Below are 25,578 nucleotides of genomic sequence, written 5' to 3' on the forward strand. Positions count from 1 at the left end.
CGTTTGCGACATGGGTCACCGACACGCAAGACCATATTTTGCGGCCCGCGACATGATTTCAGATTTGAGAAGAGTGCTAAGTAAAGCATTTTGAAGTGCTGAAATTGATTTCAATTTCAAAATATTGTTGTTGCTGTTTCAAAATCAGCTATTCTCCAGCGCCCAACATCACTATTCCTCACTCACGAGCCGAAGCGGCTTCGGTGATGACTACAGCAATCCATCCAGAGTGAATCAGCGGACATGAATGGGCATATTGCCTTGACGTGAAAATGGCCCAGACAGAGACACTGCACTGCAAAGACCGAGACGCTTAAGAAAGGGCTTAATGCTTCTTCCTCACAATATCAAGCTTTACGAGGAGATAGCCTTTCAGATAGCACAGTGTCTCGCTAGCTCCAATATCGATTCCTCAGTCGCTGAAAGCATTGTCACTTCGTCAGGTATCGTGCGCAGCTCATATTTCAAAATAAAACTAAATTGATGATCATGAATTTGTATTTATTTTATAAAATTTGTTTTGTTGGAACTATGCCCGTTGCCCATAAGAGCACAACGTTGCACCGACGTTACTATTGAAAAACGTGGTTGTTAAATGTGTGGCCTATTTTATCCCGATACCGTATTGCATTTTTGCAGCCCGCGGGGTGTTTACGTAATTTGAAAACTGGCCCCTGACTCGTTTAGAGTTGGCGACCCCCCCCCCCCCGGTTTACGATGACCTAACACGACTTCAGGGATTTGGTCGTCCCAAAAATATGAATCATCTAGTCGAGGTTATAGCTTTAAAAAAAAGGGTGATACTCCGTGTTGGCATGCAAAATCATTGCTTAGGTCATTTTCTATGTAGGTCATATTCAATTGTTGATGTGATGACTCATGATATAGTTGGGCTATTGGTAAAGGCTCTAACACAGATGTCTCAAACATGCGACCTGCGAGAACATTTCGTGTGGCCTGCGACGGCATTTTGAATATTCAAGTATTCGATTGGATAACTTGAAGTTCATTCTAAAACTAGTCAAAAGCCGGAAATGTCATCAAACTTCACTATTACATCACTCTCGAAAGCTATTATGCGGTGGAAGATCGGCTATTATGTCACATTTCTAGTTCATGATGATGACACGGTTTGAGTTGAACGTTACAATCAGAGAAGGACTGGTGACTTGGAACGCCGTGACTTGGTAGGGCCTACCACCACGGATGCAACAAACTATTAAACTGTCATGGGAAATAATAGCCTAGGCCTAATATATCAAAGCGTTGCGTAGCTCAAAGCTATGTAATCAAGTCCACATAGAATCCATTGGCTATCTAGAGCTTGAAATTATTTTGCAAACCAACCAAAAGTGGAATATTTTCTGGGATAATTTATTCAACTGAAAAATATAGGCTTTTTGATTTTAATGGACGTTGAAAATGGACACGGGGTACGAGAAATCTGATAAAAAGGGCAAAGGTGTACGATCGAAGGTTAAGAAACACTGCTATTACTGTGACACAAGTATTATATTCAAGTTGTTATTGATCAATGAACAGTTCCTGTCGAAGCAAACCTAACGCTGGTTTAATTTGACTTTGCCATTGACATGAACAATAGCCTACTTTTCAGGACTATATTAGAAACCCCGATTAGGCTATACTGCTAAAATGTTCTGATATCAGATCAAAATTAGGTAAATTCTAAAATATTCTAGGCCAGTGCTCTTCAACCTTTTTCGACGTGGTACACCCTTTTAAGGTTTGCTCAAAACTCGTACACCCCTGTTCATTAGGGGTCTTCAAACATGACTATTTTTCTCAAATCGTACTGGCTACTTGATAAAATTGTTAGGTTACCTAACTTAAGCCTACACACCAAATTTGGTTCAATTCCAACTAGTAGCCGCCTTGCTACGGGAGAGGAAAGTTTCTATTTACTATACAAAAATAAATAACGAAAAATTTGAAATTTTTCTGTTCACCCCATGAAAGTATTAGGTTGTCTATAAAAACTATGTTCTTCAAATTTGGTTCAATTCCGACCAGTAGAAGCGGAGGTATTGCCGTCAAAAAAATGGATTTGAATAAAATAGTATTTGGTCACAGAGTCTATTCGCAGCCAGTTAGGCAGCCCGCCACGCAAATTTAGGCTTACAATATTTTGGAAATCTAAAAAGAGAACACTTTTTCAGAAATTTGAGACTTGCAAAACCGGAGAAGAATTCTAAAAAACCGGTGAATTTTTCCCACTTGGTGATCAATTGACTAAAACAAAAGGTCATCTTTCCGCTCAGAGCTCAAAATATCGTTTTTCTCTCCGCATTGCTAGGTGGATGACTAAAAAAAGGTCAACTTTTCACTCAGAGCTAAAATCACAGTTTTTCACTCCGAAATACCCGCCGGAGCGTCACTTCCATGCTGATTTACGGCATATCAATTTGCTCTAAATCTGACCTAAATTTTCAAAAAAGAGGACAAAATCTCAAAAAAAGAAGACAAAAGGGCGTCCTCCGAGGACACTTTCAAAAAAGTCAAAAAAGAGGACAAATCCTCTTAAAAGAGGACGTATGGTAACCCTACGCAAATTGGAATTTATTTCGTGTCAGAGCAAAAACAGCATGATATAACGAACGATAATCAACCTAAATGTAACAGTATTGGGGGGAGAGTAGGTAAAGCTACTGCTGCAGAAGCGGTAATTCAGATCAGCGATGATAGCAGGCGCATCAGGCCTGCCACACACCACACACAGTCGATAGTAGCACATGGGCTGCAAGAGATGTCAGTAACCTCAGATCGTATGCCGCTATACACAGTCTATTGTCGCTAATTTACATCACTTATAACAAAATACTAGATTGCAAATATATGGCGAAAGATTGGACATATACAATCGGCATTTTAAAACAAACGGGTTTCGATTTCAATATGGAAGCTGTTTCGACCCTGGCTAGCTACGTCACTTCATTTATGTGCATTGCGGTATTTATTAGCGTCGGGTAGGAAGCACGGATTCAAAAAGTCTGAGCTATCGCGGCGGTTTCCTCACAAATCAATAAAATACAAATGACTAGCTGAACACATGTTTGTTAACCGCATACTTTACAACACCAAACGGAACCATTGGTCTATTGCCGACGGCTAAATGAATAGAAGAAATATTTGCTTATGACATCACAATCAAGCGGTGTTTACAGTATTACACTTGAGATAACATTGTACCATATTGCTCGATAACCTGTGCGTCAACCTGTCTGTACTGACCTATAAACCGGCATTTGTGATAGCTAGCCATCGGCTCATTGTTACTCGGATCTGGTACACCCCTGTACACCCCATCCGAGTGGTACACCCTTTTCGAATTCTGGTACACCCTAGGGTGTACGACCACCCCGGTTGAAGAGCACTGTTCTAGGCTACATATAATTGTGGCACGTCAAATATCCACTAGCTGCAATATTATAACCCGACAGCTTTTACCATGTTTTGAGACATTTGTCCTGTAGTATGGTGTCTAGAACTCATTATTTTTACAAATTATGCCCGGCACAAATAAACTTTTATTCAATAATTTAAAAATGTGATTTTTTTTGTGCTAAGTGTGAATAATACAATAGTAAATTACATTTTCACGATGTTTGTGGAATGCCTGTCTGGCCCCATCAAATAAAGCCTACTTGGTAATTATACATTGAATAACCATATTATATTGATGGTGCGGACCGCGGCGTCATCAGAAACTAGGAAATTGGCCCGCTAGCACATTTGAGTTTGAGACCTCTGCTCTAAGAGTTGTTTGGATGTCCTGCCATCTCTAACAACAACATTGCCGTTTGGCGCAAATTGCATTTCACGGTCGGAAAATCCTTTTTTGATCATTTCAGGCGCATCATTGGACAGAAAGAATTTATACGGTTGGACCGCTTTGATGCAGGCGGCTCGGTACGGTCGCGAGGCGATTGTCCTGCATTTGTTAGGAAACAAGGCAGATGTGAGCGTTGTTAACGAGCTGGGTGTCACTGCTCTTGTGCTGGCCGTTCACGGTGGCCATAGTAAGGTGGGTGTTGGTGATGTATGCCATTCGTTAGTAAAGAATTACGATGTCGTTTTTAGGGCTGGCCACAATGATTCGAGTACTCAACTCTGAATAGAGTAGTGAGAGATTTTTGTCAGTCCTGAAATGATACAATCTTTGTCACCACTGAGAGCTCATCTATCAAGAAGAATGAGGGTTTTGATACTACATTCCACTGTGGGAGGCCATAAACCTCGATTTGTTGTATCTCACTTCACAAAACTTGTAGTTCAGAAGTACATACTTTACTAAAAATCTCATATCTGTGAAGCCATGATCAACCCACAGCATTATCACACAGTGCGATGACATAAGTTTGGTCGAAAAATACCAAATCGTCTTTCGTGTGAGTAGTGAAGAAGCATAGCCAACCACTTGAGTAGGTATCGCAAGTAAGGAAAAGCTACTTGAGTACTCAGGGATGGCCTACTTTGTTATTGACTACCCCTGGCTAATGTGGCCATCTCGATTGCTGATGCCTGGCGTGATTTGTAGGTGGTTGAGCTTTTCCTTGAAAACGGTTCGTTTGTGGACCGCCGCCACGCAAGCCACAATTTCATCACCCCGTTAATGATCGCGGCGCAGGACGGCCGAGACGATATCCTCAGAACTCTTCTACGTCGCGGTGTGCCACCGGACCAGAAGCACAGCGTCACCGGCTGGACTCCTCTCATGGTCACTGCGATGACGGGTTCGATTTTTCTCAAATCTTTACATAACAGCAAAGTTTTGACGTTGAATTGAAAATTTTCCAAATTGGATTACAATTTGAATGACAGCTACTCATTTTTTTCCAAATTACATTTCAATTAGAATGATTGCTCCTGTACAGTTTTTTCCAAGTTAGATCAGAAATAGAATGAATGAATGATAGATTGTTTTTCTTCCAAAATAGATTGAAATTCGAATCATTTAATTTGCAAAAACCCGGAAATGAAATCAAATAGCGAATTGGCAAGAATTACAGCGAAAAAAACAAGTTTAGTTCATATCAAATTGGACTTGATTCTCTTAAGCCTGAAAATGGCAAATGTCGATAGGCTACCTGTACCTGTGCACTGAGCTTGGCTCGTTTCACATGATGCAGTTCTCCTGGAGCATTGTCAGGAAAAGCAGAAATAAAATTCCAATTAAAATTAAGACATCAAAATGTTTCACAAATTAGATATCGCTAAAACCATAGGTTGTATAAAGTGAAACGTAACGGAAATTGGTTTACTTTGAAGCCTGTTCATTAATATGCCGCGATTTCGCAACCTAGCAAGCTCGCATGCATAATCCAGACTCCAAATAAAGCCAATGTAGCAAAGTATGTCATATAACAATTAAAGTTACAATAAGTCACTCTTTCTATATAGTTTCGTTCAAACCTTCTTTGTTGCCATAGTGAAATTATGCATTACACGGTCTGTGCTTCAAATTGTTGAGTGATAGGCTACGTTTCGAAATACCTATTTCATAAAACAAGTTAACCAGTGCTTGTTTTTACTATGAGACATCATCATCCATGAAGGATGAACGGGCATGTCAAAAAGAAAGAACTCCAAACCCTGAAATGCAAAGACGGTATGGTGCGTCAAGCTATAGATAACTAACCTACGGATAGATGCGCATCACGTGATTCACGGTCGAGTGACGCTACATGCGCAGATTTGTTGTCGCTTCATAGCATGAAACGGCAACGTAATTGCTAATCCCATAGATGACGACCCGAGCGCTCAAATTTATTAACGTTGATATTATTCGAAAGCTACAGTCGCGCTGATTCTGATAATATACATTAAATTTTCATCAAGGTAATGGAACTACCCCGAAATAGCCTTAAAAGTCTGAAAATCGGCATTGTTCTAAACAATCGCAACGACGCAGCACAATGACCACAACAATGGTCCTTGCGTGGTTGTGATTGTTCAGAACAATGCCGATTTTCAGACTTTGAGGGGTATTTCGACGGGGTTCCTTTGTCCTGATCAGATTTTGATGTGTATTATCAGAATCAGCGCGACTGTAGCTCTCAAATAAGATCAACTTTATTAAATTTGAGCGCTTGGGTCGTCATCTATGGGATTAGCAATTACGTTGCCGTTTCATGCTATGAAGCGACAATAAATCTGCTACTGTAGCATCACTCGACCGTGAATCACGTGATGCGCATCTATCCGTAGGTTAGTTATCTATAGCTTGACGCAGGGTCGTAACTGTTGCTCCACAAACCCCTCATTTGGAGGGGGCCCAAAAGTACTTTGTTTATATAGTATTTTCAGATACGGTATGAATGAATCTCTATTCAAATGATCGTGGCTAAATGTCTTGTTATTGATACAGGATGGGAACCCCTCTCCCCTACAAAAACGCTTAATTTATAGAGATCAGTATTTCGGCGTCGGCCGTTACCGCGTTACGACACACCAAGACGTTGACGATGACATTTCGGCTGAAATGCGACTCTCACAGAGTGTGAGTGTGAAGTGTGCTGCCAAAAATCTCAGCGGCGAGAAAACCTTGACCAAAAGTACCGCGTCGTGTTGGCCGAAACCGATGTATAGATATTTCAATTATACCAAGCCGCAACTGTTCGGAAGGCAGCGATCAAGACAATAAGCTTTGTCGTATCCCAAATATCTTTTAATGTGTTATATAAAACCTTCTAATGTCTTGATATAAAAACATGGATTAAAGAGAATTCAAAATTTGTCATATTTAACATTGCTTTAAGTGACCGAGTAGGTTTGTGTACTTGCATTGCTTACTCAAGTACCGTTTTTGAGCCTCACTAACCGCTAACCTAATTAGAGCCAACAGCAGGAGTTCAAGCAGAATTGTGCAAATTTTTTATGCCAGCGACGGCATATTTGCAGTTGCGATTGTTGATATACAAAGTTGTTTTGAACTATCTACTAGATTCTGAAGGTCTGGGTTTATTTCAATATCATTGAGAGAGAGATATTTATTGATTTGTCCAACCGTAAAGAAAACATCATTGGCACATGAAACAACAATAAATGAACTTAACGGTATAGGACAGGGTGTGACCAATATGACTCTGGGTAGGGTCAACTTGTCTGATCACATCCTGCATTAACAAATACAGATATTGTGTCATAAATTTGGATGCATTGGTTGGGATCAATCAATTCAGCTCAGCATAAAAACAAAATAAAATACTAAAGAAACCACAAATTTGGTGTGAGACAAGCGGATCATTGGTAATGGAGATGAGGTGACTGAATAATTCCTTTTTGAAGGAGTGGTATGGGAGGTCCCGTATTGCTGAGGGTATAGCATTCCATATGACAGGACCGGCATAGTCGATCGATTTCTTTGTTAGGTTACTGGTGGGTCAATGAAAATAGATGTTGCCTTGGGAAGAAAATCTGGTATTGTGTGAGTCAACAGTTTGAGCAAGGACGAAGAAATCATTAAACACAGGAGGCAATTCATTTGAAAAATATTGATGCATAAATTTAGCTACTTCAAATGTAAAAATATCGTCAAATTTTAGAATTTTGTATTTGCGGTAGTACTGGGATAATCTTGTTCGATGGGGCAAGCCAGCCATCAAACGCATGGCTCGGTTTTGCAGGGTACGAATTTTAGAACAATATGAAGTACAAGCATTCCCCCATACAATTATGCCATACTGTAAATACGAGTAAAAAAGCGAAAAGTAAATTGTCCTAAGCACAGATCTAGGAACTATGTGCTTGAGTTTTGTCATTACACCTACACATCTAGAAAGCTGTGTTATGGTATGAGCAATATGCGGTTTCCATGACCATTTAGAGTCAATGATGATTCCAAGATATTTTGCTGAGTCACACAGTGAAATACAGTTATTATTTAGATTCACAAAGGTTATCAGAAGCAGTATTAAAGAGCATCATCACAGTTTTATCGGTATTTAAACTTAGTTTGTTAGCAGAAAGCCATTGAGAGACTTTTGTAAGTTCACGCTGCACAGAACTTTGTAGGTTGCTTATAGTATCGGATGAAAGAAAAAGATGGGTAGCATCGGCAAACAGTGTAGTATAAAAGGAGGAACAGTTAATAATATCATTGATGTAGATCAAAAATAGGGTCGGTCCTAAAACTGAGCCCTGAGGCACTCCACACTCTACATCCGTTTCTACTGAATTTGACAGACCCAATTTCACAAACTGCTTACGGTTTGCCAGGTAGTTCGTGAGCAAGGACTTGGCAATCCTTCTAATTCCATAATGCTCTAGTTTTCGTATCAGTATCTCGTGGTTCACAGTATCAAAAGCTTTCCGAAGATCAATAAAGATACTACAGCCAACTCTTTTATCTTTAATAATTTTGTAGTAATTTGTCACAATTGATAGGGTGGCATGGTTATTGTTATGACCCGATCTAAAGCCAAATTGGGATGGAGTGAATACCGATTGCAATTCAAAAAATTTCTTGAGCCTATAATCTAGCAATTTCTCATATAGAGTGGAAAGGTTTGACAGAATTGATATGGGACGGTAATCAGACATTGAAATTTTGCAGCCTTTTTTATGAACTGGAATAACCCTGGCAGTTTTTAGAGCACTATTGTTTATTGTATTATTCAAATTGCATAGTGAAGTTCTCTACCTTCAAAAAGCTCTTCAAATGTTACGAAAGCTATTTGAATATAGTAGGGTCACCATACGTCCTCCGTTAGGAGGATTTGTCTCCCTTCCTCGAGAACCCAGGGCGGCCAAATGACCTCTGTTTTGGCGCTTCATCCTCCTTTATAGCTTTGACAGCCAGGCACTTGGACAGGCATACGGTAACTAAATAATGCCATAAATGACGCAGCATTGACGCCAAAGTTGACTAAAGAAAATGAGGTCAACGCCAACCGATTTTGCGTGGGAGCTGGTGTTTCCGGAGTCGAGTTGTCTTTTTTTCATTTCGCAATCAACCCAATCCTATTCCCCGTAAAAGTTTCTAAATTACCCGTTTTCTCGTCCGCTATTATATCTTTTGTAACTTGTAAAAAGTGTCCTATTTTTCGGATCTCAAAATAGGGGAACCCTTGAATATAACAGTTAAAAATAATTTTGGACTGCATTGCACAGTGACAGTGGTGCTGTCCTTGCAAATGCAACAATTCCAATTTTGTTTCTCCTTTATTTGAAGTTGTCACATTTCAGGCCAACTCCCCATGGCTCGACTTCTCGTGGACAAAGGTGCCGATCCCAACATCAAGAACCTTCACGGCAAGACGGCGTTGGCGATCGCGACCGAGTGCGAAATGCGAGAAGTTCGCGGATATTTGGACAGGAAAACGGTCGACAAGCCGGAAAAAGGTGAGGGAATATGCCAGGAATAGGTGATGTTACATGATTTGTAATTTGAAAATGCAATTTTTTAGTCCATGACAGCGGAATCAACATTGTTGCGGCTGTCAAAAAAGGTACGTGCTGCTCAGAGGTGGTCGCTAACAAACTACTTGCACTTTTTTCGAGTACTCAAGTAGGTTTTGGGTGCCGGTACTGCCCCAGTGGTTACTTTGCCCAACTGGCACTTCCACTCGGTCAGTTTTTAGGCAAACGACTTGCACACTGGTACCTGAGTTGATTCTTTTGGACAAAACTACTTGCTTTATTGGATTTTGAAATCTAAAAAGTAGTATTCGGACACGTTTACACCATTCTTGTGAACGAAATATTCGTAAAAAGCTGAACATATTTTCTAAAATTGCATCTAGGTGCAGTGGTTGGTCAAAGTCATTTTGATTTACGGTAGTCGCAAAGATATATATCTTGCGATTGCAAAAGTACCCGCAGCCGATAAACGGCCAAAAATATTCCAATACCGGAGTACTTTTCAGACCTTTTCTACATCTACTTGAAGTAGTTTTGACCTGTGTTTGAAATTTATATTTCCACGTTTAATTGATTAATTGAATAGCAATTGAAATTTACAATGTTGCTTCCACTTCTATTGAATATGCAATTCAATAATATGTTCGTATTGAATATTTCCGGCTGATACTCATCAGGGGTGATCGTCAGCGACTCATAGAAAATGGGAAAGAAAACTGTATATTAACAATCGTATCAACAATTATTACCTCCCAAGTCTAAAAATTGTGGAATAACTGAGAAATTTTTATGCCCGGTGGCGTCATAGTTTGCGATAGGACTGTCGATATGCGATGTTCTTTCCAAATCTCTGCTAGTTGCTGACAATTACCCCTGACGAGTGTCAGTCGAAAATATTTGGGTTCGATATCATTATGAATATACTATTCAATTGTATATTGAAGTTCCGTACCTCCTAAAATGTCTTCTGATCGAGTACAAAAGCTGACTACTTTGAACGTGTCTGATGATGCTGCCTTCACGTTTGAGCCAGTTTTAGAGCCAATCGTTTGCAGGTGACTATCTGAAAGTGCGAGAGATATTGAACGAACACAAAGACGAATGCAACACGACCACTCCAGACGGCGCGACGCCTCTCATGTATGCGGCCATCACGGGTCAGACTAAAATGATTCAGCTGCTGGTCGAGTACGGCGCCAACGTCAACGCCAAGGACTATGAAAACGGATGGACTGCTCTCATGCAAGCTACATACTACGGGTAAAATTTCAAGATCATTTTGCGTCACAAACAAACTTTAATGTCGCCCACTGCCTCCCAAGGTGAAAATATGAATCACTATTACAGCATAATATGGTGTGCAGTGTCTTTTTAGGTAACCTAACAATGTAATGAGTGAATCCTGAAGAATTGTTATTTTTGAACAATCCTAATATATGCATATCATGTAGATTGTGTTATGACGGGTAGTGATCACCAGACGTGGACAAAGTAGTCGACGTTGCTACTCAAAATAGAAGTAGAAGTAACGTCGTACAATTCTACTCAAGTACAAGTAGTAATTTCAGAGACAGGTCGAAACTACTTGAAGTAGAAATACCATATGGACATTGGGGCTGTTCAAAAATAACTTTTTTTTATGGATTCCCGCCATTCAGTGATTAGATTGTCAGGTTACCCTAAAAAACGCTGCACACCAAATTTGGTTCGATTCTCACAAGTATAAGGCTCCGCAGAACCAATTAGAATTTTAAATTTATTATGGAGAATTTAAAAAAAAAATCAAAATTTTCTGTTAACCCCATGAAATTGTTGAGCTGTCTTCAAAGACGATGCAAACCAAATTTGACTCAATTCTAACTAGTAGAAGCGGAGTTATTTGAGTTTTTCGTCGATAATCGGATATCCTCCAATCAAGGCCATTGCCAGCTATTCATAACACTCATTTCCAATGTCTATCATACTGTGACGCGTGATAGACACGATCTCACGACCTTTTGAACCTCTTTTAAAATGACTTTCAGATACTTACAGGGAACTCGATGTCACACTGTGATTGGATGTTGTGAGTATTCATGAAACAGTCGCACCATTTTAGCACAGCACAATGAAATGAAAAAAATAATTGAGAGTAATTTTGAAGCAATTGGCGTGGAAGGGTTCATTTGTCGACTTTGACAAGTGACTTGAATTCGCCTTTCACGTTTATTGTGTTATAGATATACATCTGCTGGTAAATTTTTCATACCTTAGCCTAGTGCGGGGGTGTCACACTCAAATAACGTCGCGGTCCAGATTCAAACCATCAAATTGCTGACGGGCTGGACCAGTCAACTCTTTCCAAAATGTTCCCTGATGCCTTTGCTTCGCACTTGAATACTTTGTTATCAAGCATGTAACCATAATAGTACTGTTATACCATATATTATTTTGTATGACGGATCATAGGGCTTTTATCCTAGCAAGTAGCAACACCTTTATTCGGGAACCATGAAATTGGGCAAAATACGATGATTGATCAGTTGAATACAGTTATGAGCAGCTAAATCAGTGGTGCTGACGATGATATAACTTGGACATCTTTCGATGCTCCCTTTGCTTTAGTCGTGTTACGTGTTCTGGTAATACAAGAGATTTAAATGTGTAAACGCGGACGTTGGAATTTAGTTTATTATTATTAAATCGAGATTCGGGTTTCTCTGGAGTCCAGGGACCTTTTGAGTTGGAAGTGAAATAGCAGCGCGACCACAGATATATGAAATATGTTTTTGCGTAACTACTTATAGCGGTTCCGCATTGGCGTTTTTGCTTCTGTGAATAGCTACTACTTTCCATAATACTCTGAACTCAGTGTGCACTGTTATACCTTCTCGAAATGATTCGAACAAGCCATTTGAGGGACAGAACTTCACTTCGCGATTTACAGCATATATTTCTATTTATAACATATAAGCCTAGGCCTATTATGACCGTATAATGTGAAAAGCTGACTTGAAGACCGAATGGTTGTATCGCCGGTTTTCATTTCCACTGAATTATTTTCAAATAAACTTGTGTCTGTTATATTTATTTCTATTTTTATTTTGCCTCTTTCCACTAGTTACACTGCCAACCCATTTTTGTACTTTCAGAAAGGTGGAGGCTGCAAAAACGCTGATCAACTTGGGAGCCGATGTGAGTTGCCGGGCGAAAAACAAGATCACGGCTTTCGATATGGCTCTGCTTATAAGTAAGCGCGACATCAATTGCATTTTCACATTGGTTACAAGGGAATTTGGCATTCGGCTGAATTCGGCACTTGGTCATTGTTATGATTAGTGTGATTATTTTTTGACCTACAAAACAGAAGATTTCGCACGCGAAAATTGAAATTTTGACTTGTTTTGTCATTAAAAAAACTTAATTTTAACAAAATTCTGCCTTTTAATTACGGATTGTTGCACAAAGAGTAAAATGTCAAATGATAAGTGCAATTTTCAAAAAAATTCTGACTATAATAAAATTTCACAATTTTTTGACCTAACACAATGTTGTCTAAAAATAATCGTTCGAGTGATAATGAAATCCTACATCTCCTCATCAACTCGCTGCGCGGTCCCTTGGACAACAGTGCCTAACAACAACAAAAAAAGGTCATCACTTCAGAGTTTTTTGTGCACAGAGACCGTGTCAGCACTGCGCAATTGCCCACGTGCACACTCCACAGCTTAGAGGGAACATTGGATACCGGCGCCTTAAGGGTTCGATCCCAAATTGAGTATTATGCAGCAGGGTTGTAACCAAGTCACAAGCTTCCGAGTTGCAGATCAATCTTACTTTTATAGTTTTGACTCGAGTCAGAGTCATAATGTGGAGACTTGAGTCCGCGTTCAAGTCGTGGCCAACTCATTTTTATAACTCTACTCTGGTGAAACGCATCCCTCGCATTAATAATATACCGTTAATGGAAAGAAGTACTTATTTGTCTACTTGTGGACTAACGATGGCTAGTTTGCCCACTGACCAGCTTCCAACAGATAAAAGAAAGTTACGGCCCGGTTTGTCTTGAGTCATGTGACTTATCGAGTCAATAATGAAAAGTCAAGTCAATTGACAAAGTGGCTCGATTCATTACAACTCTGGTAACGAATCTTAAGAAATTTGCTTATGATTCCAGACGCCCCAACGAGTCTGTTCCGACTGCTTGCGGAACATGCAATGCGTAACGATCAGGTCTCCGGGAATGTGAACCCGCAGCAAAACGCAGACAGCAACATCCCGATGGGGGCTACCATGGCTTGGCAAAACACATCTTCGCTATCAGCTCATGCCGAGGAACATCAGAGAGGTGAACTTTTGCGCCTATTCCATGTGTGGCCATGTGTTCGGTCAACCAGATGCCAGAAAGTCCCCCAAAATAATTTGTAGAATGCCAAAAATAGTAGGCCTGCTTTCTGAAAATTTTATGAAAATTTCAAGTGAGAACGTCAACAGGAAGTACAAAGAAGAGACTCTTAGATTGGAATGAATTGAATATTATATTTCTATTGAAATAAACCAGAATATCTTTAAACTGACACTCGTCAGGGGTAATCGTGTGCAACTGGTAGAGCATTGGAAAGAACATTGTATGTCAACCATCGTCATTAAAGCTGACGATTGCTCCAGACGAGTGTCATCTGATCATATTCTGGTTTGTTTCAATATGGATACTGAAGCAGTGTACCTACAAGACAAGATATAAATTAATAAATAATAAATAGGGCGATTTTTTTATACGTGTCAAAAAAGTGGAAATTTTGTAGCGTTAGGTGAAAAAATATCAAAATTGTTTCCAAAGTCAAAATATTATTTACAACCTGCATTTTGTTTGTATCGTAGATGGTTGCACTGTCGGTGAACTTATCATTTGACATTTTACAGCTTGTAGCCTACTTTATAGGCCTATCATTGTAGACGGCCCATTGTCTGTTCATTGTGAATCATAAACATTCAAATGAAACAAGTAGATTGACATGGTGTTATGCTCACACTGCAATATCCCAACTAAAGCAAGACTGCGTGGGCATTGCATCATTCTTATATTAAGAAGCGCATGATGAAAAATTGTGATGTACAAAACATTGCCAGAATGGAGCAACACAATGTGTCACCAGCAGTGTACGCACAACTTCAGTGTTTTCAGCCAACAACTGCTGCTGTTGAACGTCATTTCTCCATTCTTGGCAAGCTACTTAGTCAGGACAGATACTTTCCACCGGAGAATGTAGGAAAGTATCTTTCATTGTACTACAGCAAATTTAAACGGTTTTTACCATAATACGTGATGTTACTACTAGAGTTCTTCATAGGGCCAGATTTCGTTGAAATAAAGTTTTTTTCATGTAAAGATTGGTGAGTTTCTGAGTCAAAAAAGCTTTTTCAGGCCAAACTACTTCGAGAGGACAGACAGTTCCAATCAAAAATGAAGATAAGTACCGTAAACCGGGGTAACATTGGACAATTCTCAACAATTTCGCTTTGTATCTTGGACATGCTAGGGTGTAGGGGAGGCAAGTTTTGTGTTTTTTTGGAGTCATGGAGCAAAGATTAGAATTAACTAATCCAAAATCTTCATGGTCATAAATAAGTACCTTATTTTTGTAAATTATCCGTGTCCAAAGTTACCCCTGCATGTGGGGTAACTTTGGACAATGTAGTTTTTTGTATGCCTATACCCTCTATTGTTTATGAAACCTCGTAAATGAGGCTTATCTGGTAAGAGTTGATGAGAGCAGTGACTAAAACTGAAACAAAATAGTATATGTCTGGCCTATTGCATGATTTTTACCTAATCCCCCCCCCCCCAAAAAAAAAAAAAATTACGTAGTTTATGAAGGCTAATGCCCCCTTATTCATCCCTTTACTCAATTTTCCCTCATGCCTTCACCAATTGGGACTTATAATAACGTATGGTGACAATGGGGTATCCCACTGGCAGTGTCAGCAATCGACAGCAAACATTAAGTATGTTAGCGTGATTTATTGCCGATTTCGAATATATTACTGTTCTTGAAAAGATATATTTTCCCTTTCCTATGTCCTCTGATGGATATATTTGTCGTAATTTACGATATCCCATATTCAGCAGGCGCTTCTTTAGGAGTATGTGATAAGTTTTTCAAGTAGCTTACACCCGATTATAATCTCTCAGCTCATTGCCTACCCATTTTTCATATTTTGGCAAACTCTTAATTTATTAACCTTCTCATTCCATTTTAAGAAGCCATCAGGCCGGTCATAAGGAATATAGTTGACGATACCCTTTGACACAGATGAAGCAGCCACTTTCCAGAGCTCTAAATATCACATTTTTCACTGTCCAAAGTTGCCCCGTTCTGATAAAATTTGACGGGGTTACTTTGGACATCACATTTTCTTGTATTGATCTAAGGGTGAGCCCACTGATATTTTGGCCATGGATTAAGACTACTTAGAGGTATCTGCTGCCAAGTTTTGAATCTATGAATCACATGCTATCTATGTTTGGCTGTAAGAAGTTTATTGGCCATCAATTTTGACGAAATTGACCCCCTCCATTAATTTATCGATGTTGGGTCAAGTTTATCTGGTAGTGAAATGAATCCACCTTTTATAGAGACTACTTGTAGTACTGCTGCCTCATGAAAAAGAATTGGACATCCAGCGGCAACCCTTTTTCATCAATAACCATTTAAATCTTTTACTGCTTAGTGTCCAAAGTTACCCTTAAGTCCAAAGTTACCCCGGTTTACGGTAGTGCAATTCCAACAGTATGTGAGGAAACACCTCATTTGCATACGTTAGGTCAAAATTAGGTTTTTTGAGGTCAAAAAATGTGGAAATTTTGATTTTTTGGATCAAAATCTTCTGTCTTTTAGGTAAAAAAAAATCGCCCTAATAATAAATAAAATTAACCATGTCTGAGTATGCTTGATCGGTTTCATGTTTTTTAGATTCCTCAGTGAGTTCTTTCATGCGAAAAAGCTCGGTCGGCTCCATGAAGAAATCCTCAACGATCGGTAAACTGGCTCGGACCTTTCGAAACGCGTTCAAATCTCAGAACAAGGTGGAGAGTTTTGAAGACACTCTGGTAGTTTCGGGCGGAGATGTTTGTAATGCAGCAGGTATGTTGGAAATTTGATTTCTCTTCCATGCGAAATGAAAGTGAATGTTTTGTACACGGTTGTATTCTCTGTCCAGAGATCATTAAAGTAGTCTGCAGTGCTACTCAGTACAAGTACAAGTTAATTCAGAGCAAAGCTATCTAATAGAGTGTTTGCCAGTAACTCACTTTTGATGTCTCGATTTCGCAATGTGCATTCACTCGCCATATTTTCAGGAGGTGCTCACGATGGTGGTGACATCACAATTGTAGATCCGTACAGTGTGGTGAGTTGAGTCTTATATTGTTTGCTTCATCTACAGCAGGGGCGGGCCGGATATAGGAAAATTAAGTACTTGGCAGGCCGGATTGCTGAATCGATACAATATTCGCCCATTTATCCACATATAGGCTAGGCTACAAGGAATAAATCGTATTTAATGAATGTATTTTAACGACAGCAATGTCACTTTAAAGCCATTTCTCGCCGATAGTGACAAAGATAATGTGGATTTGAGAATAGCATTGTCATACAGGCGCCGCCATGTCTGCTTCTATCTGATCAGTCAATACACGGTGCAGTCTTTCATTAAGATTTCAAGGCGTTCGATAACCCCGCTACCCCTAATTCACCAAGATATCAATTCATTGGGTGACGAGATAGTGTCGTTGTTCAACTGTGTGTTGTTCAACTGTGATTATAATCTCGAAATTGAATTCATGCGGATCGCGTCCTCTACGAAATTTGAAAAGTGGCCCGTGACCCGTTTTGAGTTGGCGACCCCTGGTATAAGCGGTGTCTTACTAGGGTTACCATACGTCCACTTTTTTACTTTTTTGAGAGTGTCCTCGGGGGACGCCCAAATGTCCTCTTTTTTGAGACTTTTTCCTCTTTTTTGAGAATTTTGGTCGAATATATGGCATAATCGACTGAGATACAGTAAATTAGCACTGAAGTAACGCTCTAGCGGCTATTTCGGGAGATGAGCCGTTAAGTTTTTTTTAGTCAACCAACTGATAATGTGAAAGGAAACACTGTATTTTGGGCGCTGAGCGAGAAAGTTGACCTTTATTTTTTTAGTGAACCGACCATGAAGGTGGGAAAATTTAACATTTTTTCAGGATTTTCCTCCGGTTTTGCAAGTCTGATAATTTTGGAAAAGTGTCCTTTTTTCAGATTTCCAAAATATAGTAACCCTACGCCTTACAAAAGCCTAGAAGTGTGACGTACTACAAGTTGGCGGTTACGGAATGCAAAATAAGAAATATCAGCCTGGTGTAAATGACCATTTTAGTTGACAAACACCATGGTTACCACGAACGACATTAGGGTTGAGTACATCGTAAATGCCGATAATGCAAGTATTCTCGCTTCGAAGAACTTACGCGTAAGCTCAACCCTCGCACGATGCGCATACACGTATATTATAACATACGGTCACTAAAATTTTACGTAGTAAGCAAGCAGTGGTAAATCTCGGCAGACTGGGGCCGCGGGCCACATTATCGTGTAAGACGGAAAACCCTCCGTGGGCCGGACAAAATCCCTTCGCGGGCCGGATCCGGCCCGTGGGCCGTATGTTTCCCGCCCCTGATCTACAGGATGGTAGTGCCGACCAGGGTTGTAATGACACGAGTCACGATTTTTTGGTGACTCGACTTGACTGAAGTCATTTTTTCAAATGCCTAAAATCACTCAACTCGAGTCAATTTGTGTATTGACTCAACTTGCACTCAAGTCATTGTGAATGACTCGAACCAAGTCATATGACTCGAGACTAAGACGGCCAAGACAGACATTTGATTGTAATTTCGAAGAATAGTAAAGTCACCACATGATTACTATTTCGTCTATCAGTCCTGATACTTGAAAAATGGGGCCAGAAACTGTTAAAAGTGAGGAATACGACGATATTATCAATGCGAGCCATCCTATATCATTTGATCATAGTTTAAAAAGTATTTTGAACCAGATTGAGCTCAAAGCTGAACAGTGAGCACAATGACTTGGACTCGGACTCGAGTCACAAAACTATGACTCGGACTCGACCCTCTACTTACTGACTTGAAAATTACTCGACTTGACTCAAGTCAAACCTATAAAAGTGGGAATGATTTGTGACTGGGAACCTTGTGACTTGATTACAACCCTGGTTCCTACTGTCACAAACATGAATGATACTCTGGTCAACACAATTTTTTCGGCAAGTGAACTCGCATCGTTTTTTTAGGTCCTTCGAGGACGCTCAATCCAAAAATGATCTGTGTTTGTTATGAACGAACATCGTGTTCATTACATATTCAACGGGGCGTTGTATGGCTCAAATATGTGATCAACTACTAAGCCATGTTGGTAACTGCTCGCCAAATAGTTGATAGAAATAGGAGACCTCAGAAAATGGAAGCAAATTGGTATGATGCAATGCACAATCCACCAACACATCCGTACAGTACAATGTAAGCCTCTACCCATTGCTGACGAGTAATATATATGTATAAAGTAATAGATCAGTCCGCAAGATGTTCGTTAAGATTGGCACTAAGTAAAACACTGCTATTGATGAATATTACTAGTCTACGACAACGTAAGCTCTAATCACTTATTTGTGACGGAGGTTGAGTAAAAGTGGGTCTACAGTAGGGTTGTCCAAAATTTGGAAAATCTTACAAATCCCCCGTTGTAATGTCTTATTCTATAGATTATTGATAAAAAACGACAATGGGTCTAAAAGAAGCTCACAGGAAGGCCGTTAAGATTTCGTGCAAAGCGTTTGAAAGTACCTGCCAAAGAATGGGCGTACCACCGACCATCGAACGGCGAGAAGACTAGTAATCACGAAACCACGGCTCTTGATTGGCTGATCGGCTATGCTTCAATGAACACGGCAGCAGCAGCTTGCTGATTATGTGATCAAGGAGTCTGCTACCGGTGGCGATTCTGAAAGCGCATTGTATGTAAGCTGACAGTTAATGATTTAGGATTGATTCAGGATATGTTGAGGTACGAAATACATGATGGACAAACAACAGCTGCTTCACAAAAACGTCTAAAGCAGTGGTTCCCAACGTGGGCGATATCGCCCCCCAGGGGGCGATTTGGCGGTCTAGGGGGGCGAAAATAACGAAGGGGGCGATAGGGGGGCGAAAACGGACGAAGGGGGCGATAGCGGGCGAAAACAGCGAAGGGGCGATAGGGGGGCGATGGTGCGTTCAAAAGGCTATATTGGAGTCGGGACCGTAACTACCGCACCCCAAACCCCCCAATTGGAGGTGGGGGGCCGAAATAGAAGGAAGCCCAAAATTATTTCGTGAATTAACATGAATGATAGAGTAATTTTTAAGAAATTCATGCCACTTTTTCAAAAATTTTTCGCGCCGCGTGCAATTTAATATTTTCATGTATCTTGATGTTGGGGTCCCAGTCACCCAACAAAAATACGCATGAGTTATGGAAATGGGAGACTTCGGCGTCGGCCATTACTGCGCCACGATGCACCAAGACATATGAAGTTAGAGGCCATGTAACATGCGCCACCGAGAAGTGTGCCAGAACGATCAGCAGCGAGAAGACCTTGGCCGAAAAGAAATGCCCTTGTGCTGACTGAAAACTTCGATCTATATACAATATACATATACGTTTAATTGTCCATAGGCGCCTCGATGGCTGGCGTCGAATGTTTCTGTCATGGCGATCTTGACCCTACAGGACAAATGCCACCCCGCAAGGAAAAAATTATTTGCCAGTAAAGAAATACCAATATGAAATCATGTGCGTCTTTTCGTTTGGTACGTTTTGACGATTTCCATATCTTCTGACACAGCAGATATCGGAGGTCACGAAATACGAAAATAGCATCATGTAAAGAAGTCAATATAACAATGATTCCGCCCGAAGATGTTTAATTATTATTTAGGGGTCCTACCTTTTCCAACATACCACATCGACCATATTGACTGATTCAAACATAAATTATATGAATTTGTCGCGCTTCGCGCGTTTAGGAGAAATACGGTGACTCACCAAACAGTATATGAAATAGGGCATATCTAATATGCAGCGACAAAAAGCCCACTGGCTGAGGGGGGTATGGGGTTTGGTTTATCACCCTATGGGGCCAAAGACCAACGTTTTTTTCGAGTGGGGGCTGACGAAGTGCTGTTTTTCGGTTCCCAATATTTGGGGGGCGATGATCGGCGTGGAGCTTCAAAAGGGGGCGATGAGTCGAAAAAGGTTGGGAACCACTGGTCTAAAGCATGACCGCTTAATGTGAAGGACACCGCCGTAGCCTATATGCCTTGTTTTCAACGAGGGAAAGCATAGGCGCTTATGCAAGTGGCGACGGATTCCAAGTTTCAGAAAGGATCTATCATTATTGAATACAAATATAAAGCTTAACAATGACAATATAATTTGTGTGATCTTATTGGGCTTAGGTTGTAGTACATAGTTGCAGTTTTGAATGCTCTAGGGATCGGCTGAATCAGACAGTTAAATTTGGCTCTTATCAGATGTTTACAGCAAATTGAATTCACTTGTAAGTGTTTACAAAGTCCCTAATGATGCCGCAGAAACGAGGTGTAAATGTAAGCACAGACTATGCTGGATATGACATACAAACTATGCTGGATACTGTGCAATATGCATCATTGTCTGTGCTTACCTTTACACTCCTTTTCTGCACGATTATTTAGGACTTTGACATATCATATCCAGCATAGTATGTGCTTACTTTTACACCCCTTTTCTGCGTCAGCATTAGGGACTTTGACAACACTTGCAAGTGAATACAATTTGCTGTAAGCATCTGATAAGTGCCAAGCATAACCCGCTGATTCAGCCGATCCTTAGAGCTTTCAAAACTTCAACTATGTACTACAATCTGAGCCCAATAAGATCACACAGACAAAGTAGTGTCATTGTTAAGTTTTATATTTGTATTCAATAATGATAGATCCTTTCTGAAACTTGGAATCCGTCGCCACTTGCATAAGCGCCTATGCTTTCCCTCGTTGAAAACAAGGCATATAGGCTACGGCGGTGTCCTTCGCATTAAAGCGGCCATGCTTTAGACGGATTTGTGAAGCAGCTGTTGTTTGTTCAGCATGTATTTCGTACCTCAACATACCCTGAATCAATCCTAAATCATTAATTGTCAGCCTACATACAATGCGCTTCCAGAATCGCCGCCGGTAGCAGACTCCTTGATCACATAATCAGCAAGTAGCTGCTGCCGTGTTCATTGAAGCATAGCCGATCAGCCAATCAAGAGCCGTGGTTTCGTGATTACTAGTCTTCTCGCCGTTCGATGGTCGGTGGCACGCCCATTCTTTGGCAGCTACTTTCAAACGCTTTGCACGAAATCTTAACGGCGTTCCTGTAAGCTTCTTTTAGGCTCAGTGTCGTTTTTTATCGATAATCTATAGAATAAGACATTACAACGGAAGATTTGTAAGATTTTCCAAATTTTGAACAACCCTAGTCTACAGTCCCGTGTTAACAACATGTGCTTAACAGGTACTGCGATTTAGCTGAGACCGATTATACTTGATGACTTGAAATTGACTCGAAAATTTTGCTTCGGGTCATGAGTCCATCGACATTTTTGAGACGCCAAGTCAAGTCATCTGAAAAAGTTGACTCGAGTCCAGTCATGACTCGAGTCATCTCAACATGGGTCAATAGCCAATATTTGTAGTACGGTGAATCAAATTCAAAATGTAGGAAATGTTTTGTCTGTGTGACACACAAACTACTGGTATTCAGTCTGCGGTGGTCGTCAAAGTGGTCATCGTTGGTACTAAAAAGTAGAAATAACGTAAATTCCTACTCAAGTACAAGTAAAATAAGCTCTTTACAAGTAAATAAAAATTCTCTATTCTGTGCTCACTTTAGCCTGGAAAAGCGAAAACTGTCAAGTAGAAGCGGAAATAGTCTAAAATCATAACCAGTAGAGTAACGAGTACGCAGGCAAAAGCTACTTTGGTAATCCTGGAAAGTACAAGTACTTTTTTACTGACAGTGTTTACCGATGTGAGTCAGCCTGAAATAGGAAGTGATTGTTTCTTGTAAATTTGTTTATATTGTAAAAATTCCCTTGCCAGACCAACCACAGTGCGCCAAAGTCTCGACTCCCGGAAGACAAACTGGCCGTCATTTCTCCGCCCTTTCAAGAGTCTAGCGATCAGAAGAAAAGTTACTCCACGTCGGACATGTCGCTGGATTTGAAGAAGTCAATATCAGGCAGTTTGAATAGCAGTGGAGAGGTAAATGCAATTTAGACAAGTGGAGTTTTAGGAAAAATCTGGTGATTTAGTGATTTGAGCTCGAGTCGAATATCAAGTTTCGAGTACCACTTATTATGATGTCATGACAGTAATGATAAGTGTAAACCTTCAGATATCTTCAAGTATAGCTTTTTGGGTGCCTCCAGCAAATCTGTTTCCAGTTAGCCTACACGTCATTAGCAATCATTCCTATTTCTGGAGTATTTTGTAGTGCATTGTGATTATTGTGAGGCTCCATCACATCTTTGACATAAATGTCGTTGTAGCAGGGTTGTAATGACTCGAGTCGCGATCTTCCGAAGACTCGACTTGACTCGAGTCATTTTCTCAAAATACGAAAATGAATCGACTTGAGTCAATCTGTGTATTGACTCGACTTGACTCGGGGCATTGCGCATGATTCGGACCAAGTCATATGTCTCGAGTCTCCGAGGCCAAGACCGACATTTCATTGTCATTACCGGAGAATAGTGAAGTTGCCACACTGTTGATATTTCGCCTATTGGTACTGGTACCTGAAAATGCAAGCAGAAACTGTTAAAAGTGAAGACAATGAGTATATTATGAATGCAAACCATTCGATAGCACCTAACAGAGCTATATAAATTGGTTTTAACAAGACCTTAACTCGAAACGGAGTTGTCAACGCAATGACTTGGACTCGGTCTCGAGTCATAATACCATAACTCGGACTCGACCCTCTGCTTAACTGACTCGACTTGACTGGAGTCGAAACTATAAAAGTGAGATTGACTTGTGACTTGGAGCCTTGTGACTTGGTTGCAACCCCGCGTTCAATGAATGAGAAGCTTTGTGCGACATGTTTTTCACTGCTGAGATACAGCTAGCCGAGACTTCGTGGCTCCAACAGTGCGAATACAGTAGGGAAACTATCGTTTTTGTTTATAAAATAGTACGCTTGTTGTGTAGCGGCCTGCGGCGTATATTTCAATTATTCTCACTACTTGTTCGAATCATTATAAGTGTTGATCGAATGCTAGAATCGGACATGGTATGCTCCTTACCACCAAGAGTTGCTTTATCGACGAAAATGATAGCTTCGATGCTTTTTTCAACTATTACACTAATTGTAGCGAAATGTTGGTAATCTGATCCCTGAAATCATTCTATTCTCTCATTTTGATTTTCTAATCTCCTGAAAATGCTACGGGAAAAGTGTATCGTTCGACACAAGCCAAGCTTTCTGTACAGCAATTTACCATCCTCGTGCTTATCAGAACCAACTATGATATGATATGAACTGAACTTGAATCCATGTCCCAGTCTTCGCGAATTCGGTAATTCTAAATCTAATGTAATTCTGTGTAGCTATCATTCTTATTTTAATCTAATTTGTAAATAACGTTATAACTCTAATTATAATTCTAGTCTAATTTGGAAAAAACTTTGTACCTGCAACTCTAATCGCAAATCGTTGATTTTGGCTGCCGTAATAAAGCGCAATGTTTGCTTTAGAGTTCAGTAAGTCGTAGTGTTGTGAAACCGGTCAAGTTCCTGCACGGCTCGGGCAATGCGAGCGGCTCCATTACGGCCAGCAACAGTCCACATTCGTCAGGCGGGGCCAGTGAAGTGCCGCAGAGTTTCCCGGAAACGGCCCACGGCAAAGACTATCACCGAAAGTCAGGTAGGCGCAAAATAGCGGTTTTTGCTTCTGGAGCACAGAGGAACGTGGCACTGTTTGAGATTTTAGATTCGTCATAAGTAGGTAATTACGTGAACATATATCAAATCACACACGTATACGTAGAGTCGACATTCAATATATATATGACTAGCAGCGCGTCGTTAAGCTTTAATAAGGGGTCATAAAAGATAAATCTAGAACAAGCATTGTATGAAAGAAGAAGAAAAAATATCAGCAGTACGTTTGGAGTAGATAATTTTTTTATTTAGTTTCAAAATAACATGTCGCTATTTGTATCAGTTTTCGCATCAACAAAATGCAAACTATTGCGCGATGAAGATCGGGACAGGAGCGGCAGCGAAATCGAATTTCTTGCTACCTGTCTAGCTTCGTAACCATGAGTTTCCGCAAAAGCCGTCAAATGAGAAGTAAAGTATGACCAGATTGCGTGGAGGATGGTGTGCATCGTCTTTGCTGTCTCTGAATAGATGATCACTTCGCCGACAATGTCGAGTTGATCGATCGATCGCACTTTGAAAAAAATAGCGGTATTTACCATGAGGCAGCGGTATTTTCGTGACGTCGCACTATTTTGGTCATGCGTCAAGACTGCTGGACTAGGGATATTGATCTATTTCCTATCGTTCACAGGCGGAGGTGGGAAATTTGGAAGTAGTCGTCGTTGCTACTCGAGTGGAAGTAGAAGTAACATTGTACATCTCTACCCAAGTGCAAGTACAAGTAGCGATTTCCAAGTATCTCATAAATGATGTATTCTAGGCTTAGTTTTGCATAAAACTCAAACCTCTTTCGTGTAGTATAAAGTAGTGTAAAATGATGAGCACTTTCAAGTCGAGACTAATTAGTGCAAGCATGCAAGTCCTACTTGAGTACTCTGAACAAGTAGAAATGCCCGAGTACTTGAATAGGTTTTGCCAGCTTGTACTATGTAATGTACTACGCCCGCCTGTATGTAACAGTTGTTTTAAGGAAAACTAGTTACTTTTAGAGCACCAGTTCTGAATCATGTAGTAAGCTTCAAGTCGCGACAAGTGTTCAAGTATCACTCCTTATGATGTAATAACAGTATGAATGATGCGGAAAATTGAAATAGGTACGTTTTATGCGGCCGCAAAGAATAAAATGACAATCCTACATCACATTGAAG

At 40.3% G+C, this 25,578-nt stretch overlaps 1 protein-coding gene across 2 annotated transcripts in view; it reads left to right on the forward strand.

Annotated features, from left to right (window-relative positions):
* Positions 1–25,578, forward strand: part of LOC145456838 (ankyrin repeat and SAM domain-containing protein 6-like) — a 39,242-nt gene that overhangs the window by 4,808 nt on the left and 8,856 nt on the right. For both annotated transcript variants that reach the window (XM_080334964.1, XM_080334965.1), the window contains exons 3-13: positions 3,870–4,042; positions 4,556–4,751; positions 9,205–9,360; positions 9,426–9,467; positions 10,434–10,638; positions 12,510–12,607; positions 13,535–13,705; positions 16,332–16,502; positions 16,718–16,767; positions 22,583–22,744; positions 24,242–24,410. In XM_080334964.1, coding sequence (XP_080191090.1) covers positions 3,870–4,042; positions 4,556–4,751; positions 9,205–9,360; positions 9,426–9,467; positions 10,434–10,638; positions 12,510–12,607; positions 13,535–13,705; positions 16,332–16,502; positions 16,718–16,767; positions 22,583–22,744; positions 24,242–24,410 — 1,593 coding nt within the window. The remainder of the gene's footprint in view (positions 1–3,869; positions 4,043–4,555; positions 4,752–9,204; positions 9,361–9,425; positions 9,468–10,433; positions 10,639–12,509; positions 12,608–13,534; positions 13,706–16,331; positions 16,503–16,717; positions 16,768–22,582; positions 22,745–24,241; positions 24,411–25,578) is intronic.

This window comes from Botryllus schlosseri, chromosome 15, assembly GCF_051294905.1.
Source record: "Botryllus schlosseri isolate E-star chromosome 15, Bs_hap1, whole genome shotgun sequence".
Lineage (NCBI taxonomy): Eukaryota > Metazoa > Chordata > Ascidiacea > Stolidobranchia > Styelidae > Botryllus > Botryllus schlosseri.